This window comes from Apteryx mantelli, chromosome 7 (genome assembly GCF_036417845.1).
Source record: "Apteryx mantelli isolate bAptMan1 chromosome 7, bAptMan1.hap1, whole genome shotgun sequence".
Taxonomy (NCBI): domain Eukaryota; kingdom Metazoa; phylum Chordata; class Aves; order Apterygiformes; family Apterygidae; genus Apteryx; species Apteryx mantelli.
The window spans coordinates 23,202,981-23,223,317 of NC_089984.1; the positions used below are offsets into that span (position 1 = coordinate 23,202,981).

General features: G+C 41.4%; 1 protein-coding gene across 9 annotated transcripts in view; it reads right to left on the reverse strand.

Moving 5' to 3' along the window:
* The window catches only part of MARCHF8 (membrane associated ring-CH-type finger 8), a 103,154-nt gene that overhangs the window by 77,456 nt on the left and 5,361 nt on the right, over window positions 1-20,337 (reverse strand). For 6 of the 9 annotated variants that reach the window (XM_067299999.1, XM_067300001.1, XM_067300000.1 and 3 more), the window contains exon 2: window positions 194-372. In XM_067299999.1, the coding sequence (XP_067156100.1) occupies window positions 194-289 (96 nt within the window). In that variant the 5' untranslated portion in view covers window positions 290-372. Of the gene's footprint in view, window positions 1-193; window positions 373-20,337 lie in introns of those variants that run through there. The other 3 variants (XR_010884730.1, XM_067300002.1, XM_067299995.1) reach the window with 1 other exon arrangement.

Genomic DNA, 20,337 nt, shown 5'->3' on the forward strand with positions numbered 1-20,337 from the left:
CTAATATTTTGCAGCCAGCTGCTTTAAAATGCAAATATGAGAATAAAGAGATGAGAGGGTAACATTCATTTTCACTAAAAGCAGCAATCATGCAAGCAGTGAGGGCTTTGGATCAGAATTAGGCCTCACTTGATAACCTCACCATTTTATATTCAGTTAACTTTTGGTGAATATCTGATATATCTAACATTACCTGTTCCTCTTTTTCTTTGGTCTTGCTCCTGGAGACTCTGGAGGAGGTAACATCCTGAGCTGGAATGACAGAGATCTGATGCAGTGGCATGTTCATCACACCGCCTTGTTTGGTCCTATCATTTATAGCAAGGAGGCTTGAAGGCAGCACTCATTTGGTGCCATTGTCAGTCCTTGCACCTAAAAAGTAAAAATATTAGATGATGTTAAGTAGCTTGAAAAGCAATTGTTTTTAAACTGAAGCTAAGCCACCTATTGGACTGAGGTGGATGTCTTATTTTCTCTCCAGTTTCTGAATAGGAGAGTTTTTGGTGCGCTGGCTGGATGAGGAATGAGACAGGTTTTCAAGAGCTAGAACTAAACGGGTCAGAGCACAGTCTATGGGGGCGGGGGAGAAAGAAGAAGAAAAAAAAAAAAGAATTATCCGCCAGTTCTGAAAGTGGTCCAAGAGCAGAGCCAGAGGGCAGGGGCCAGTTCGAGCCCACATGGATGGGGAGGAGGTGCAACAGCAGCTCTCAGCTGCGCGGGGGAGCAGCTGCTGGAGGCATGGGCAGCAGAGCTCGCTGGAGGTGGTTTCTTCAACCACCAGCTCCACCATGCTGGGCTGAACTGCCCCAGGCATGGTACTGGATTAGATGTTGTGGCTTTGCTTAAAAACAGTCAGGGGTCCGTGTTTGGCTCCTGCCTACAGAACAGTAATCATCCAGCAGAGGCCTTGCAGTGCGTGTAATGTACTGTATCTTCCACAGGCCTGTGTGAGGAAACGCCCCTGTTTATGTATAAGCTAAATCTGGCAGTGCAATTATCAACTTAATATGCCATCATGAAACGGGAAATGTTACACAGCCTTAGTAACAGCAATAATACCAGCTTATAATACAACTGCTTCTATTTACCCCCAGGCAGAGGGAAAAAAACATAGGTTGCTTCTATGTAAAGAAAAGAACTCTAGAAGTTACAAGAGAACTGTTGCCACCAGTCATATGCTGGAATAAGAACCAATAGCTTCTGCCTGCTGTTAGCAAAAAAAAAAAGCATCTCATCATCCACTGTCATCAGGAACACCAAAAAAGGAGACTGAACAACTGAACTAGTAAGACACCAGAACAAAACATACTTTTTCTCCTGTACTAGAAGTACTTCAAGACAGGGAAGCAGTAGGACTGCATCAGGAGAGAATGGAAATTTGCGTAGCCTCATCTTCATTACATGTATTTTATACATGTATTTCATAGGTAAGGAAACACGATTTTGTTCACAAAAAAATCACCGGATAGTTGGGGTTGGAAGAGACCTTCAGAGATCATCTGGTCCAATCCCCTGCTCAAGCAGTGTCACCTAGAACAGGTTGCGCAGGACCATGTCCACTTGGGTTTTGAGTATCTCCAAGGATGGAGAAAACCACAACCTCTGTGGGCAACTTGTTCCAGTGTGTAACTACCCTCACAGTGAAAAAGTGTTCTCTTCTGTTCAGATGCTATTTCCTGTGTTTCAATTTGCGTCCATTGCCTCTTGTCCTGTAAACCTTGTTTCTAGGTTATAAATTAGCCTTCATGTTGGGTTAATAACAGGAAAAATCCAACCAGCTATTTTTAACTGGAAATCATGAAAATGGCTTTAAAAGAACTGAAAAAGTATAAGGGGGAAAGAAACTGAAACTCTGTTAATAAAGAAAAAGCTTCGTTTTCGTTATTCCAGTGGGAATCATTTTTTGCTCCCTCACAAAAATACTGGTCTCCAAAGTGAAAAATCTTACTATACAGATATATATCAATCAAAAATTCAAAGCAAATAAAGGAATCGGGGGGGGGGGGAAGAATGTTGGGCAGATGCCAGTCAGCTCTATCAAATACTTCTTCTAGATTTTAAATTAAAAATTTTATAAAATTTCAAAAATTCTTGTATAAGAAATCAACTTTGTAATGTTTCTGGGCACCTACATAAAGATGTTGCAACCTGCAATACGAAGAGGCATCCTGCGAGCTGTTCCTTCCTTAAGGCCATTAGGGAATATTATAATCAAAATCCCTTGCTAGGAATCAGAAATCCACTGGACTATATACACCTTATCCTTCTTTTACTAATTCAACTTTACACAAGGAAGCATTAAAGATAGGAAAGACAGTAATAGACATAAATTAGCCAAAATTGGCAACACTAATCTGAAAGGCAGGCATAATTAGCCATAACTTTTATTAGATTAGCAAAGTTGCATTAAATCAAAAGCTTTTTGAAACATGTAGGATCGTGGAGTGTTTAGTTGGAACCTAACCTGTCGCAAATTAGACATAATCAATTGTGTTTAAAGAAAGGCTTAGAGAGGAATTAACACAGCAGGAACTATATTAAATAGGGCAACTAGATGATGCACTACTCTTCCATTTCCATAACATATCAAATTCTTTTTCTCTCCCCCTCCACCCCCCCTCCTTTTTTTTTTTTTTTAAATCTGTGATGGCAGAAGTGGAGACTAGATAGATGGCCTATCTATTATGCTGCTTAACCACTTGGAAGTGGTATAACCCAGCACTTAGTGCATTCACTTAACATATATTGCATAAATATTTAATTAAATATTATATTCAATAAATTGGAAATTTTAAAGATAGGCCAAGCTTCCCAGTTTTTTTTGATTCTGTGGAAGATGTTGATCTGGTTCTATTTCCATTAGACTCCACATGAGCACTGCAGTTATCCAAAATGAAAGCAGGGTACGACCTTTCAACCGCTTTTCCTTAACTGGAGAAAAAAATATATATATATATTCCAAGGGACTTTATACAGGCAATGACAGTTCAGTGTCCTCTTTTCACAGAGGGGAAAAGAGTTACTAAAGGTTATACAGTAAGTTGTTGGCAAAAACAAAAATAAAGGCAAAGCCTGCTGCCTTCCAATCACACACTTCATTTGCTGGATAGAGCGCTTAGCCAAATTCAAGAGTGTTACTGACATCTGCTCAGGATTTAGGCCATATTACCTGTATAGATGCTAAGACAGTACATCATAAAGCATACACGACAGATATGAAGGCAATAGCTCCATAACTTGCAGGCATCACCCATTTTAAATATAAAACACACCTTCTACGTCCATAAATGATCAGTAACAAGGACACTTCCTTACTGGAGGACAGAGGGAAACATGGGACTTACCAGCACTATTTAATCTCAGTTCTAGTACAACGAGAACACACTGAACTTCCCCTGTCCTCTGCACACCAGTTTAGCTTCATCCTTGAAAGGAGTCAAGCCCTGAGTGCCAGAGGAGACACACACTCGGGCTGAGTCAGGAATGTCAAACTGCAATAAACAAAGCAGGAGTGGAAGGTATTTTCCCAAGAAAACAGAAGGAAATGAAATACAGAGTGTTAAGCTCCAATGAAAATCTGCTGGGCAACGTGTTCAATGCTACTACCACAGATGGCTTAGCCAAGGGGGACGGAAGGCATGGAAAATGGACACAGTTTTGCATCCCCCTCAGGAAGGGTTTTCGGACTTGCAGGCAAGTACATCTTACTGCCTAACCAGGAAAAAGGAAAACTAGAAAACACAGTTAAACCCCCCTGATTATAACAAACAAATTAAACCAGTTTTTCTACGGGTTCTTCAAGAATGGCATGTGTTAGAATTCCTTGAAAGAGCTCAGCCAGCAGATACAATCCAATTAGGTATTCAGAGAAGATGTGAAACAGCCCTCCTTTGGTAAAGATGCCCGGTAGACACACTCAACAAAGCCTGCCTTTCTTCAAGGGCAGCTGGGAAAACGCTCTAAACTTCACACAGATGCCACACTGGTATCTCAGATCTGGAAATCTGTAACAATGCACACACTTAAAACTTGTCAGTGTCAACCTGAAAACACCTTAGCTCCAACAGCACTAATTAAAGGGTAAAGTTACATGAGTCAACTGACCATCTGCAGTACCAAGTGCAAACAGGCAAGGATGCCAGAAAAGCAGTGCCACTCAGCACAAAACAAGTCAAGACAAGCTCCATAGGATTTTTTCCACAGCTAAATTAATACCACAGGATCCCTGTTTTGGGTGTGAGAAGTCTGGCACCTGAGAATTGGGATTCAAGCCTCAAGCACATTGAATTGGGGACCTGCCAAAAAGACACCCAAGTAGGAAATGCTGATCCAAGGGAACTGCTCCTAGATCCTCATTCAATTCAGGATTCACAGCAGTAATCCTACTCCACAGTTAGATGCTTAAGCCCTCTCTCACACAAAGTGAGCAATCCTCATTGCTATGGTAACCTCGGGTCTATCCAGCAGCTCAGGACACTCACTGAGGAGCACTCTATTTCCTCCTCACTTGTGGGGGATTCTAGTTCATAAACCCCACATGCAAAAGAGGTGTCATGGCCATGGGTGTAGATGCTATTCTGTTCATGGAAAAAGGACTTTCCAGCTCCATTTTTTTTCTGGAAAGGTGGAAGTAATCATAGCATAGGAGAAGAGAGAGAGGGGTATATGCATGAGCCAGGTCTCATAGGCGCAGTAGTCATTTGCCTAAAGAGGACGAGGGATCTTGTTCTTCTCTTGCTCCATGGCTGTTCCTTAAGTATTTTCTCCAGTGACTGGTATGTGAAGTCCCCTAAGGAGTTTGTGTGCTCCCAGGTTAGACAGAAACTGAGCAGGAGTTTTGATGACTTAATGCTTTGGGCCTGGAAACATACAGAGCTCTAGGAAGACACAGGTACTAAGCTCTTCAAGCCATAGAGATTTCATTTTACCTTCAGGATCATTTAATTTGGGTATCCAGCAAACAATAATAAAACTAAGTGTGTTTTCACAGCTTGCCCCTTTAGGGACTTCTCTATTGATGTTGTCAGAAGTCATTAAGCTACAAGTATTAGACTACTGCTCGTACCAAAGAAGGTTTCTTGAAACCTGGCTGACAGGACACAGGACAGCCTGAAGCTCTACTATTCCTCCTATCTATAGCTACACTGGTTCCTGAATGGATTGCAGCAAGACCGCTATTGTGGAGAATCTTCAGAAACCATTTCAACAGATAAAAAAAGGGCAAAATCCTGACTTCAGAGTCCACCGGAGAGTCCTCAATGGAGCTGAGATTTCACCCAGGTAGTCCAGTTTTGCTCTCAGCTGGGCAGAAAAAACAGTAACTAAAAATGTCAGCAGGCATCTGGAACCACATCACTTGTAATGCTCCAATCCTCGTTATACTGCTAGAACCATGCAGTCACAGCAACAACAAGATTCAGAGGAAATGAGACAAACGGCCTTTGCAGGTATTTTAGAGGCAGAAGGGAAGAAAAAGCCTATATGCAACTTGGGCCTGGTGGCCAGGGCATCCCCCTGAGCAGTATGTCTTCTGACAGTAACAGACAATTAGATTCCCTTGGGTCATCAGCATTAAGTACATGAGAGCAGACAACCTACAACAACAGGTAACCTCACTATAGCAGAAATAGCTGGGAGATCCTTTGAAACCCCACTTCCATTCTAATGGCACAGCATCCACCACATCAGGACCTCAGTTTCTCCACTGAGGAAGCAAGAACATATCAGCCATGAGATGAGCCTAACAGTCTGTAAATTGCTGGACTGTTACAGTGAAGAGTGCCATTGGAAGAGCATATGTGGAGACAGATATTCTGTCTTCCCTCACCTGCCCCCATTGCAGCCTTTCTGTCTGCTACACATTCCAAAATAAATTTTTGCCAAAGACTCCCAGGCAGATTGTGGCAAGTTTGGAGGTAAATACAAATCACAGCTTCCTGTGTACGGTTCAGTTACTAGTGGAATCTGAAAACATGTGGTATGAACTGAGCAGTTTATTAGGTCATTTAAACTTTTGAAAGTCCACCACATTCCCTTGCTGCATGGCATATGCTGGAGAACTTCACAGCTTCTTGCTCGGAAGCTGTAGTGGCACTGGCTGCAGATGTACATATCTTCCCAAAAGAAAAGCATCCTGTGGATATATGTGGGTGTGTACACATGCTTTACATGACTCACAGAGGAAGAAAAAAAAAAAAGCCAAAATGTTTCAGTTCTGTTTTCCTAAAGTCCGATAGGCACTTTGGACAATAAAGGAATCTGCTTTTGTGTGCTGGAAAGATATAAACCCTGTAACACATGATATAAGCAAGACAATAGTTTCTAACAAAATGGAATTGGAAGGAATTTCTCCTGTGTGTTTTCCTAACTGCACGTCCAAGGTTTCCTGCACTTCTCAATTCCCCTGGCCACATTAGTGACAGTGAGTTGTATCAAGTAGGCCAATGGTCCGATAACTGGGGGGGGGGTTAAAAGAAAGTAATCACTCCTGCGTAGATAATCAAGACATTGCAGCACTGTCCAATAACATGAAAAATCCAGCCACAAAATTGATTTGAATATTGTCCATTTCTTGGAATAAGAAGTCAGCATAAATCATGACAGATATAATTTAACTTTGGTAAAACATCTAAGCTGTTGTTTGTAACACAGATAAGATAAAAACTATTTATGGGACTTGGTTTATTTTGCAGCTATCCCTATAACCCAGGGCTTTTCAATCTCTTTCAGTTTACAGACACAGACTTTTAGGCAGAGTTGCGGACCCTTGCACAGCGAGTATAAGCCCAAAGAGAACAGACTTGATTTCTTAAAAACCTTTTATGGCTTAGATGCAGACCATGGACTTCTAGTGGTGAACAAGCTGGAGGTTGAAAACTGCTGCCCTAAGACGCTACAAAACATTGCTGTGAACTCTGATCTTCTGAAACTTCCCCTTCTATGTAATATGAAACCTGGCCAACCCAAACAGGAATGGAAACCCTCCAAAGAAACCTCAGACCACTGCAAGTTAGTGTAACAGATTCATCAGCAGGCATACTCTCATTAAGTGAGACTTGAAACTATCCATTAACACAGCTTTGGGATTTGTTTTTCTGCTGGAGGCCTAGATGTGACGTCTCAAAACCCCATGAGCATAAAAATCTCTTTTTTTTTTGTTTTGAAAGTGCCAGAAGCACTCATCCTTAGAAAATTCCTGCATGAACAGTTATTTTGCTTACCTACCCTACCATTTCAACTGGAGGTAGCTTATGCGTACTTTTCATACACTATGTATTCCATATTTGCAAATATTTCCAACACTATTAGTTTGTGTTGGCACCAGTTTGAAGCTTTTATTTACGTTATTTTGAGTTTGTCAGAACTCCTCCCTGACTAATGTAGCTTACATAATTCTTTTCTAGAGATGACAGATGTGCATTTTCAAAAAGAGGATCCTGCATCTGTGTTTCATTTTGTTTTACTATAGCTTAATCAGTGCTTTGTTAACAGCATTATTTAAGAGATATCATCAAGGCTCAAGCACTTCACATGCAGTTGTTAGCTTGACAGACAAATCTAATCAAGGGGACTTGAGCTGAAGTAAGGGAGAAGAAACAACTCTTCTTTCCCAAAACTTTCCCTGCAGTGCCTTTCGCAGTTTAGCATTAGCTTAACGCTAAAAGTGAAAAGAACCCTTATATTCAGATCTTGCTCTATGCTGGTATAAACCTGAAGTATTGCTACTTACAGCTATGCTTCTGCCCATATAACTTGCACTGTTTACTAGCTCAGCTGCAACTTCTCCCTTTAATAAATTATCTCAGTTCCTCCTTTCTTCCACCTGCTAGCATCCTAAAAATAATGAGCTTCAAGATTGAAAAATATTCTTCTAATAATAATTTTTTTTAAATCATGTTATTATTTAGTTGAAATGAACAGAAAGAGGTAGAAAGGGTACAAGGGATCCTTGTGCATGTTCTCTTTGAAAGCTTCTCAAGACATAGGAAAATATAGCTGTAAACACACAACATAATAGATGCATCTGCCAGCTTTGACTGACTCCTCTCAAAATAAGAATATGATTGTACTACAAACAGTTCTTCATAATAGAACTAGACAAGCAAGCTGTTAAAACTGCAGCATCAATAAATAATGGGTGCCAACCTCTTAGCGCTCCCCCCGCCTCCCTGATTTCAGTGGAAGATGGGCAGGCTCTGCACCTCTGAGAAACAAATTCCTTAAACTCAGTCCCCTTCAAAACAAATCAGTTGCTAAGTGTAATTAAGTACTAGCTTAGTAGCACTCAAAAGAAAACAAGTATCTTTTCTCCTTGGTCCAATAACAAGATAATACTATCATTACAATCCCTTGAGAAAAAAAGAAATGACTTTTGCCCACTTACATTACTAATAGCAACTGACCTGCATCACAAGCATCCATGATCATTACTGACATCCTGTGGCACCCACAAAGTGGCAGCACACACATATGCGTACTCGGGCAGACTGCTGCTGCTGCAGAGACAGAACTTCATTAACTAAATCTGTGGTCTGCTAGGTAATAAACATTCTTAAACACTGCCCTTGTATATTTGTTGATGAAAGTCTTTAAAAGTATCCGTGATCCCTGGGACAGTCTCTAACTAATAAGCAAAAGGAAACAGAGTTAATGGAGAAATTTCAGTCTCTGCACTGGGAACCTGTAAGGGTGGAGCCTGAGAGAGGTCTCAGGACTTCAATTGTCAGAGCTGCTGTTTGCTAAGCTGACAAGCAGCTCTCTAACTGCTCCACTGGATTTCCAAATCCACTTGCATTAGTGCCTACCTCTTGCTCTTTCACCTAAACAATCACTGTTCCACCTTACCACTTCACATTAAACACATCTTCCAGGCCCTGAGGTGCTTCCAAATAAAGCAGGTTAACACATGAATCACACAGCAATCTCTTCCAACTCTTCAGAGCTTTGCTCCAAGCAAGATGCAATATCACAGCATGTAATATCACTCTGAGCCATGATCCCGTCAATTCCCACAATAAGCAGAGTTAGGCTTTCTAAGAAAATAATGCCCCTCTCCAAAAGTGGCATTTTTCTCCTCTGACCTTGTAGTGAATCCATATTGCAGTACAAAAATTAGGTGGCCTTGATCACATGGATGCAATTAAATTTTCTTTAAAGACTGGGCCAATGACTTGCTTCTTCATAATATTCACAGTCAGATAACAGCATGCAACAATACTACGTCCTTTCTTAAGGTTTTGAGGAAGGTTGTTTTTCCTTCTTCATTACATGTCCAAAACCTACGTGAATTCCAGCACATAGATGCCGCCTGTTCACGCTGGTGAAGCAACCGTCAGCGCATCATTTCCTTACTAACCCAGGGAGATGGCTAGAGAGAGTGGTGGCGAGGCTTTATGTGATTTGAAATACTTCAATCAAAGGAAAATGAAAAAGTCAGATCACTGGGAAGACAGGTTTGGGAACAGCTCGCTTAAATTGCCATAGTCAGTCCTCTGCAATTGCCCATCTCCCTGCAATCAGCCCAGAAAGGTCCACAGCACATCCACTTGATACACAACACACATCCCTTTCCCCTGTTCCTGGGGAAAAGCTCAAACCCACAAAACTACAACATGCCATGAAAAGAGAGCACATGGTAGGTCAAGGACATTGCAACACCTCAGACCTCGAGAATAATAGCGAATTTGTTATACAAAATACCCACATGATCAGGCAAAATGTTCCACGTGGTGATGGAGTTTTTAAAACAAAATCGTATTGAATGTTGCAAACAATCGAAAAACAGGACATACTAAAATACATCTGGAACAGTGAGAGAAATCTGCACCAGCATATATTTGCATGCAAGTTTCTAGTCTAGTATACAAAGTCCACATGATATAACGTAGCATGTATGGATAATTTATGATCACTTCCCATTCTCTGCTGTAATCTCTTCTGGGTTCATAAAAATTGAAAGCAGAGCAGTTCTGTAACCCAGAGAAAAATTGCTCTGTACATTTAACTTCAAAATTAATAAAGACCTTTAAAAACAAATGTATCAGCTTACAGTGAAGACAATGAAAGCCTGTGTTTCTCAAACAGTGTAAATATTTACAACAGCAGATAGTGAAGAAAGAAAACAATCTCATTATTGTTCAGTAAGGACATTGCTCACATTCTGTATTATATACAGCTAACAATGATGCACTTTTAGGAAGATTCTCTGCCATATCACTTATTTTCCATTACATCAGAGGATAACATTTGTGAAAGCTAGTTACGAACAACAGGAGCCTAAGCAACATTCTTCACTATTGTTTAATTGCTAATAGGCTTCAATATTCCTCTTGAGCTGGAGTAAAAAGAATATACTATTGACTAAATGATTCTGTACTTTGAAGAAATATAAAATCATTGCCTCTTTGCCTCTAGCAAATAAGAAATTCCCCAAATGGTGTACATAACAATGTATTTCTTTTGAATGATTTATGAGTTAGATCCCAGATAACTATTTATTTGCAGTCTTAGGTTGCAACATACCTTTTCTTTGCAAGTCTTAATAAAAATCTAGATTTTGGCATCATTATGACAAACCTTTAAACTCCTCATGAGGAAATAGCTATGAACCACATTCCTGAGGACTTGCACAATCCAGGGATCAGAGAGTCCAAAACTAGTTTCTTCAAGAGCTCAAGCGTACAGCAAAAAGTGCAACATATCAAGCATTCTGTGCCTGATTCTTCCACAAACATTTATGACACAGGTAAGTAATATTTCAGACCATAATTTCCCGTGCTTTAAAAAGAATTTGAGCTGCTAATGCAAAGCTAGCTACCAAAAGTGATTTGCTATCCCTGAAGTCAAGAGTTACTTTTCATTTTAAATACAGGGAAAAATACTATGAGACATTGAACTGCAACAGCTTTCAACAAGAGCTTTTTACCAGAAATTACATTCAGGTATAGTATGTCTACTTTACAGTTTCATAGTCTTCAGCTTTTTCCAAGCTGATACCTTCTCTATACAGTGACAATATTCAGCAAGAAACCTCCTTTCCAAAGGACAACACAGGACAGGCCATTACTGAGAGTTGTGTGAGAACTCCCACTCCAGAAAGAATAATCAACTCTGGGGGCCCAAAGCCCCCTGAACATAAATACCCATCTTTAACTTTTTTTTTCAAATATCACCAATATAAACACGTGCTTGCTGGTTGTGGTTTAGTAAGCCAGATCACTTAAGTTCTTCGCTTTAGTCACTTCTGTACAATGGAAGGATAACAATACTTCCACCTCCCCACCTTCAGCATGTTTCATCCACACAGATCGCTTCTGTGGGGGTGGTATTGTTCCTTACTGTGGTAATATACAGTATCTGGCCCAAACAAGATCACAGACTGAAGTGCTACAGTAAGATGAGCAATAATAGCAGTGGATGTATTAATCACTCCTTCAGTTTCACACCTGCATAAGCAATTGCTGTGGTCAGCAGCAATTGCTAGATTCTTGATTTGACACAGTTGCTAGAAACAGATAGGGTACTTCTCATCAATTTCAACAATAAAATTACGCTATGAAGAATTTAAAAACTTGTATCACAGCATTATCTTTAAAAAGGAAAGCTGTATAAAGCCTACAGAGTCCAGGTCCATGAACAGAATTAATTCCCCTGAAGCACCAGAACAAGGTGGTCTCCTCCAGCTGCAACCATACCATGGTGTATGTAGCAGGGTTAAAAAGTCTGTGTGCTCTCTTCATATCTCAAATGTCCTTGGTGTAGTTTAAAGACCAGGCAACTGATTTGAGAGGGCTGATAAACAGCCTGGCTTCCCTCATCCCAGCTCCCCACATGAGTGCTGACACCAACACGTCCTGGCAGCAGAGAAGTGTCAGCACAAACCATTTCCTTTGAGTAGCACGTTGTTCGTTCACAGGAGCGTGCTGGAACGCCTGCCCATTCTGTGCGTCCTCCCCCCACGACTGCCCTGTGCCACCAGAAAAGAGGGAACTGATATGACATGACTGAGCCCCACAGACAAGGCATTCCTTACCGCGGTCTATAAAGGGCCATTCATCTCCACGGTACCTAAAATAGCCAGTAGCTGCGATCATGAGATGAATACATGACTGTGGGTTCCTTTAAATTGCTGCCTTCTTACACTTACAAGAAACCTAGTGTCCAGTGGTTACTTCCTCATCCTTTGTCCTTCTTGCTCTCTTTTCAGCAACTGAGCATTAATTCTTTCTGTCCCATCCAGATAGCAGTCCCTTCATTTTGGGCAACATAACAAAAGCAAGTGATGTCACTTATAGACACTACTAACCCAGATGGAGTGCCAAAGACTTCACAGAAGGATCAGCAGCTCCCAAATGCAGCCATAAAACTAACAAGCTGATTGTGACAGATACAAATGCTTAAGACACAACAAGTTTTGAGAAACATTACAAAACTCTGCCAATCCATTCCTATGCACTTAAAAGCTTTGCAAAAATCCTATAAAAAAATCCACTCTATCTTTCTATCATCAGAACTAAAGCAGAATTTCTAAAATTGGTCTGTGAACCACTAGCAGCTTATCGCCAGTCAACCACAGCCAGCTGCAGAAGCCTGCTAAGAAAGAGCACAGTGTGCAGGTACAGAGAAATTGCGCCTATTCAGAACTGCAGAATTCAGAATTGCACAGGCCTGTTTCTTTTTGCTTAGAAAGAGGCTGACTCGCAGCGCTCCACTGCCTTACTGCTTAAATGACTTCTGGCTTTTCCTCAAGGAAGTGCTTCAAGCAATGACCTCCATCAGCTGTGCACAAACAGAACTTCATAGGTTAAGTCTGGAACTCCTCACCCAAGTTACTCCATCTAGTAAAGGTGTGAAGGAACCCTTACCATTAGAGAGCAGCAGGTTGTCAGAAAAACAAGGTTTAGAAGGATGCTGGTAATAGCCAGGGCAGTATGGTGCAATGGATTCTTGGATGCTGTTGTATATCCACAGGGCAAGCAGAGGAAGTCAATATGGGAAGTTGTCCAGGCACGGAAAGGCTTAAAATAAAGTTCAGGATCATGACAACATCACTGATGCCAAATGACATGTCACATTTTTCAACCCTATCACATTTAGAAGTGGCTTTTCTCCCTTTTCCCATGATAGATGCACTTTGCTTTAAATTAGTTTAGACGGTAGCCAGAGAGTGAGCCAAGTGTGCTAAATAAGGCACATGCAATTCTGGTTCACATGAACACTATTACAAAACCTGAAACATTCATGAGGACAAAAAAATGGAAGGAATAGCAGTTTCTAACTACTAGATATCTGTTGAAATTGAAGGCAAGAAGAAAAAGGTCATCATTTTTTAGCCAAAATTTCATCAGTCCTGGAGTAAAGCATACTGTTGGAAAGTGGGGAGCACTTAACTTGCTGAGATCACATCAGAATTTTACATCAACTGCATTCAAGCAAGCTGCAGTGAAGTTAAAAACAAAAGCAAAAAAACATAAAACTCCGCCCTACTCTACCCCACATTTTCCCTCACCCTACTTTCCCTCACATACCTCTCTCCCTTGTCTAAGTAGTTACAGTAATAACCAGGCACACTTGTTCTTCCAAAGAATAGATTAAAGATTCCTACAGAAAAATAATATGAATGTCTACTGAATTAGGCTAATAGAGAAATAAGGACATATTTCTCTACTAATCATGTTAAAAAGACAGAAATGAGATTTTTTTTTTTTTAACTTAAAAAGAAACCAACTCCCTATTTCAAACACAAGAGATGATGTTAGAGAGTCAAGATGAAATCTCCTCAGTTTTCCTCTTCTGCATGCTTAAAAACAGTTGGCACGTTCCACCCCAGAGACAGTCCCATCTTTGGTAGCGGCTCCTACACATTGGCTGTGTAGCATCAAAATGGTCATAAAGCCTTTAAAGATGAAAGATGTGAAGCCTGTTATTTCTGAAGTGATAAGAATCCATGAGTGATCAAAACACTGCTGGTTTCTCCTTGGAGGATCGGATCATTTTACTTCAGGCTCTGGGTGCTAGAGGAAGCAGCATTCAGGCTTAGGAAGAGGCACTATCTCCTTCGCACCACAAGTGACCTAATGTTTAGCATAGTTCTGCATTAGCTGCATTCTTTGTGAGTGAGGCATAAAACATCTGTCCTGGAGGAAGCTGCACTTAATTTAACATGGACACATGCTATTCAGTGAATGGTATCACCTGGCAGTGGCAAAAGCTCCTAGGCTGCTGGTTTTTTGCAAGTTCTCATTACCGTCCTCTGTCTAAGTAGTAATTTGGCACAACTTCACATTGCCTACATTTCCTGCAAAGTTGACAGAAGTTTCACACTGCAACAAGGTCAGCTGATTTCTCATTGCACCATTACAGAGTATAATAACAATTTAACTTGGAAACTAAACAAAAAGAGGCTAAAGAATAATGCAGAGCCCAATGCTACGTAACAGCTGGAAACAGGAAACGAAGATACCATGTGCATGTAACACATGGGTAAAAGTTTGCTTGCTCCATTTTTTTTTTTTAATTAAAGGAGTGAAGTTTTTTCTCCAGAATAAGCAGATTCTTAAAACAAGGAAGGTGTCTTCTCTGCCTGAAAAAAGACATTGCTGGCAACATAGCACCTTACAGTATTTAGCTGGGGCAATCAATCAGTATGAATTCAGTGCAAAGTCAGTACCACCACTGTTACAGCACCTGGTCTCCCCTTTCCAGATACTGATTCTGTCCATACTTTCCTGGCTGACAAAACAGAGATACCACTTCAGTCTCTGGTCTTGTCTATTCTGCAGGTTATAGATTAGAATACTACTTTAATTAGGGGTCAACTGTGGAATTAGAAGGTAGATTATTTTTTAGCAATCTTCTGATTAAGCAAGAGTCACAGTCAGTTATAAATTAGTCACTGCCTTTCCTAAGACTCCATTTTATGTATCAACTTCCAATGTAACATTTAATTCTCACTCTTCCAAAGCCACCAAAGCCATCAGTCATCTTTGTGGGAAAAAAAGAAGCAGCTATCGTTCAGCTGAGAAGGAACTTCCTAAGAGCTCCAGGTTTCTTGTTCAAAGCCTACAAAGAATGCCAATGGGAGATAAAAAGGTCTGGAAAGGCAGAGTCCTCTTCACACACCACTGATGAAGACAGTTACAAGCTTGAGTAACCTACCCCTCTGACAGCTGTCACACTGCAGCGGCATCTTTTATAGAAGGGGTCACAGAAGGCCTAGCGATAGCATACTGCACTATCTTATTGTTTATCAGGTTAAAGTGACAGCACGCAAGCATGACTAACCCTGCCTTTTTGTTGTTGTTGTTTTGTTTGTTTGTTTTTTGCACATTCTAGTAAAGAAAGAAGAAAAGGCACACAGAAGAAAGCAAGCAACAGAAGACTTACAGGGGTGACTGGACACTGTGAATAAACAGCATCTCAGAAAAGCAGGTCTGTGCTTCCGTATGTCCAGGTTACTGGCTTTGGAGGGACATGCTGTGTACAGTCAGGCTGCTTTCTACTCCGTTCCCTGCTGACAAGAACTACTTTAAACCCTGAAACCAACAGTTTTCTCATGTTATCAAATTCCCTATTCCTGGCTCAGATGTCACTCTCAGGCACTCGTGAAGACCTGTCCATGAGCACACAGGATACGGCTCGAAGTAGGACAGTCCAGATCATCAGCTCTCAGAGTTTCTCCTTCCTTTATTCACACAAGAAACAATGTCAGGTCAAACTGTGTGACAAGGGCAGAGTGTATGATCTGTGGGGTCGCGTGGAAAGGGAGATACTGCAGCACCAAGCTGCAATTGGGAAACGTGCCTCCTCTGAGCAGAGCATTCACGCACAACTTCCCTCCCTGCAAGTTTCTCCCACAACCCCTGCACCAGACAGTCAAGCAGGGCAGGCTAAGCCAAACCCATGCAGGTCTGAAAAAGCCGAGAACCTAAATACAGCAGCTATGGAGGGCTGAAAATGCAGCTGACAAGCAGGCAACCAGCAACCTAACCAGCAGGATGCCTTCAGGGCATCACAGGCCTACCAAACCTATGCAAAACACCTGCAATACCGCACAGTGAGAACATGCAGACTGGAAAACTTCCCAGTAGCCATTCAAAGGTGGATAATGCAGACTGAACACGTGTCCCAGATGACAACTGGAGCTCAAGTACACAGAGAAAGCAAGCAACCATGACAAATGTCTAACAGACATACAATAGAAGATCACAGCCAAGAGTAAAATGCATGATGTATCCAATTCCCTTTCTATATAAGGAACTGATCCTGACTCAGCTTCCTAGTACTCAGGCTCCCAGACAGCTGGACCACACAGTGCTACGCTTTTAAAGTGAGTGAGAAATCTTGTCTTGAATGAAATAAGGCGTTCATACCCAAAGGAGTTGGGACACCTGGTTTGGGGGGGAATGCTGTATTTGGTGAAGTTGATATCAATACCACTAGCGCATAAAAGTCTAGGCCTTGTGCAGATACAAGTGGCTCAGGATCCCCAGAACACCAAAAGCAGACCATGGGAGAGTCAGATCTTGGACAGAAGAAAACCACCAGCAGACAGCAAAGCAGAGATCGGAGCAGTTAGCTGCACATAGCATGCAGGTAAGTGGAGGAGATGCTGCCACACTCCACTGTTTCCTGCTGCACTGGACGCGAAGCTTCAAAGACATAGCTCTAGTCTGTCACTTGCACACTGTCTAGCCAGAAACAAAACCATGTGTTTCCTCATTTAAAGGAGGAGTCAGATGGATGAGGGAAAGTCAAAAAGGAGCTGCAGCATGTAATTTTGAACTTCTTGCCATTTGGAAAACAGACCAGCGTCTTGCAAGCCCTATCTTCTCAGCAATTTGCCTGGAAAACACCACAGTGCAGTTTTTCTACACTTCCAGGAAGGCCCATAAAAAAGCATCTCATCTCTAAAAAGCCTTGGTAGATGCAGACCTCCTCAGGTGTATCAGAGCAGGGCTCTTTCTCACACACCTGCCAAAGCATGTAGCAGCTTGTACAGCACAACACAGAGACCTTTCCAACCTCACAATTTTATAATGAAAGCAACTTGGTGAATATTTAAATGTTTCAAAGACTGTGTTAACTTCAGGGATCTCTGTCAGACAGGTTATCCTCCCGTCAGTTCTGACCCTAGGATGAAGGGTACAAAATAGCTGAACACTGCTGTCATGAGAATCACAGAAATAAAAACACTTCTAATGCAAAGGAACGGCTAAAAGACATTTATATAGAGGTTTCATGCCCAAAAGCAATGAGATATTTCAAGTGCAATATGTTAACACACTGCATAAGAACACTGAGGCATTTAGAAGGCTGAAATTTGATCTCATTTTTATTGGCTTCTGCTTTTTTTATGCCCAGAGCAAAGTTAAATTCCCCTTCTGTCTTTTAATCAAACATGTTACTCCTTTTTGTTAACTCCCAAGATCAAGCCAATCTGACAAGACCCGTAGTTTTACAACTGAATCTCTCCTCCAACCCCCTTATTTTATGAGATATTAATTCTGTGAAGAGCCTGCTGCACCATGCCAATTCCAATGTAGTAACAATACTTAGCATTTTCCCCTAGGCTCTCACAATGCCTTGCAAAGAAAGACAGCCATCCAATAGGCAGGAGGATTAGCATAGTCTGATATTTTACAGTTCGGCATCCTGTATTTGCAGTGTTCATAGGAGTCACTCACTCATGTGAGTTATCTTGTGTTTAAAAACATGCGATCTCTATGGGCTTCAATGCAGGGTGAGGCTGCAACACAGACCGTCTCCCTCTATGCTCATGACGTTGCAATTTACATTCCTTTCTTCCTGTGACCTCTACCACTCCAGCAAATATTTGACATTTAGCCAACAGGTTCAGAAGTTACTTGCAGTGTGATTGCATAAGCACGCTTCCCATTGGAAAGCAGGCTAAAAACCCCCAAGAACCTTGCAACAACCATCTGAGACAGGTGACAACTGAGTTGCAGGAAACTAAGATATACATAGGTGTAGCAACTTAATCCAGAAAATACAGGTCAGAAGCAGGAACATGACTCAGATTTCCTGTCTCTCACTACAAACCTTTAGCTGCAAGAGAACTTCCTCTTCTTTTAGAGCTAAACAGATTTTTTTTTGCAGCCAGACAACATTTAGGTCTGCACACATTTATGCTGTTTGGAGTAAGAAAACTCAACTAGAGATGATTTTCAATGTGAAAGAGCAGCAGTTCATCTTCATCTTCAAGTTTTCAGTCTGCTTGGGAGTTGTAGGTTTACATACATACTTTACAAGAGCAGCTTCAATTTAAACAGTTATACAAAGTATAAGTGAGCTAAAGGATAAAAAACCCCAAACAAACAAACAAAAAAATCCTGAAAACAACTATCCTTGCTAGTCCTGGCATTTCCAGTTTGGATTTGGCAGGCAGATTCTATATGACTCTGAAAGCTATGGTGACAATCATCACATTTAAACAGACATCATTTTGGACGCAGAACTACAAGTAACACTCAATTCACTTATGAGAAAGGAAGGAAAACCAAAGCCTCCTGTTATCCCCCTCGAAGAGACGGCCTGTTCCCCTGTGTATTTTACACTCCCTCTTGTAGCCTATTGTAAACTATTACCAATTGCTATTCACACTGCTCTGGTGTTTCAGACTTCACCAGGCTTATTAAGAACAGGAAAGTCACGGTCAACTTCCGCTTTCTGTTGTAGCAGGGTTAACCAAGCTGTTCAGTGCAAGTCCCTTAGGAGCGGTTTGGTGAAGGAGGCCATGGGAAATAGGAGAGAAGGGGACAAGAACACACTCGGATAGGGGAAGACAAGGCAGTCACAAGAATTTCTTGCTGTAACATAGCCCATGTTATGAAAGCACAGCAGAGCCCTGTATTGCAACACTGCCTGTGTTTCAATCCATCCATCTTCTCACATACATACAGCTTACACAAGAATACACCACATTTTTCCCATTAGCCTTTCTCTTCCGACTGATGATTTTGTAGTTACAAGGGATTAGAACAGGGACTGGCCTAGCGGTGAATCACCCTCAATAACACGTTGCGCTTTTACAACTAGAAATAGAGGGATCAGAGATATTAATCCTCTGTCCTAGATGACATGAGGAGGCAGTGGCAGTGAAAGCAAATATAAATAGTCAAAGGAGGCTCTCTGTCTTGCTACAGCCTTCTTTGGATTTGAAGGAGGTTCTTCCACCAAGTGATGCTTTAAGAGGTTGTTATGAATGCAATTAAATGAAGGGACTCGCTTTTGTAAACTCTGCAATTGGGAGAGGAGGCATTCCCGCTAATAACCCACATGGCATCACCTTCCTTCTCACAGGAAGGCCTGGCTCATCCCTGCTGCCCAGAAAAGTGCTTAAATTAGTAATACCTGAATGAATATTCCCTCAATATTGAATTGGTGCTACAGGGCAGCTTGTACGCATAGAATCTGTTTTGCCCTGTTGAGCTGATATCACTCAAATCATCCTCTACAGGTAAAATTCACTCCAAAAGCCACGTCTAGGAGACAATACCGCTCAGAACCAGGAGTCACAGCAATACGAGGACTCCCACTATTGTGCCCATTCAAATTCTCTGGTAACAAGAGACTGGAACTTAAAAACCAACTTCTTCGATAAGAGCAGAAGCGTGCCTCCCCCACTCCAAGCAGTACTAATAGCACAGAGCTAATAGCAGTAAGTCATAGGGACAACTTATTCTGGTCATTAAAGTCAGCAGATCAGACCCAGAGGTAACCTGTTTATTAAAAGCGTCATTTTTTGGCAGATACTCTTCCTTGTAGGAACACTATGCCCAATAAAGAGGAACTGAAAGGCTTTTTAAAAATAAAGTGCATTTGAGAGGAAGGGAGGCACCACAAATTTCTATGCTTTTTTAAAAAGGAGCAACTGTGTGTGTGTAACCTTGCATATTTTTTTGTCTGTCACTCAAATTCTTTCTTTCTTTCCTTCCCCCCTGTCTTATCCAACTGCCCCTCTTGGTTCAAAGAGAAAAGTCTCTTGTCCTATGTTCAGAACATGACTGAAGTCAAGCTACCTGCTCAGGGATGAGCAGCTGGGAATATTTTTGTTCCTTGTAATGCAGCCCTTATCTTTCACAGTGTGTAAACACAGGTTCTTACTGAAGCCACTGGCAATTTGGGGGGTACCACTGCTCTCATTGGTTTTGAGTCTCAAAGAGTAACGTGCTCATCTGCTGGCTGACTCGAGCATCTCATTCCATCAAACTACAGAAAATCTCATCCGTAGTTTCTAGAATCTATTAATACTTTGTGACCTATTAGACATACATGTAGAGGCCCTAGAACTTTGCTACCACAACAACTAAGGTCAAT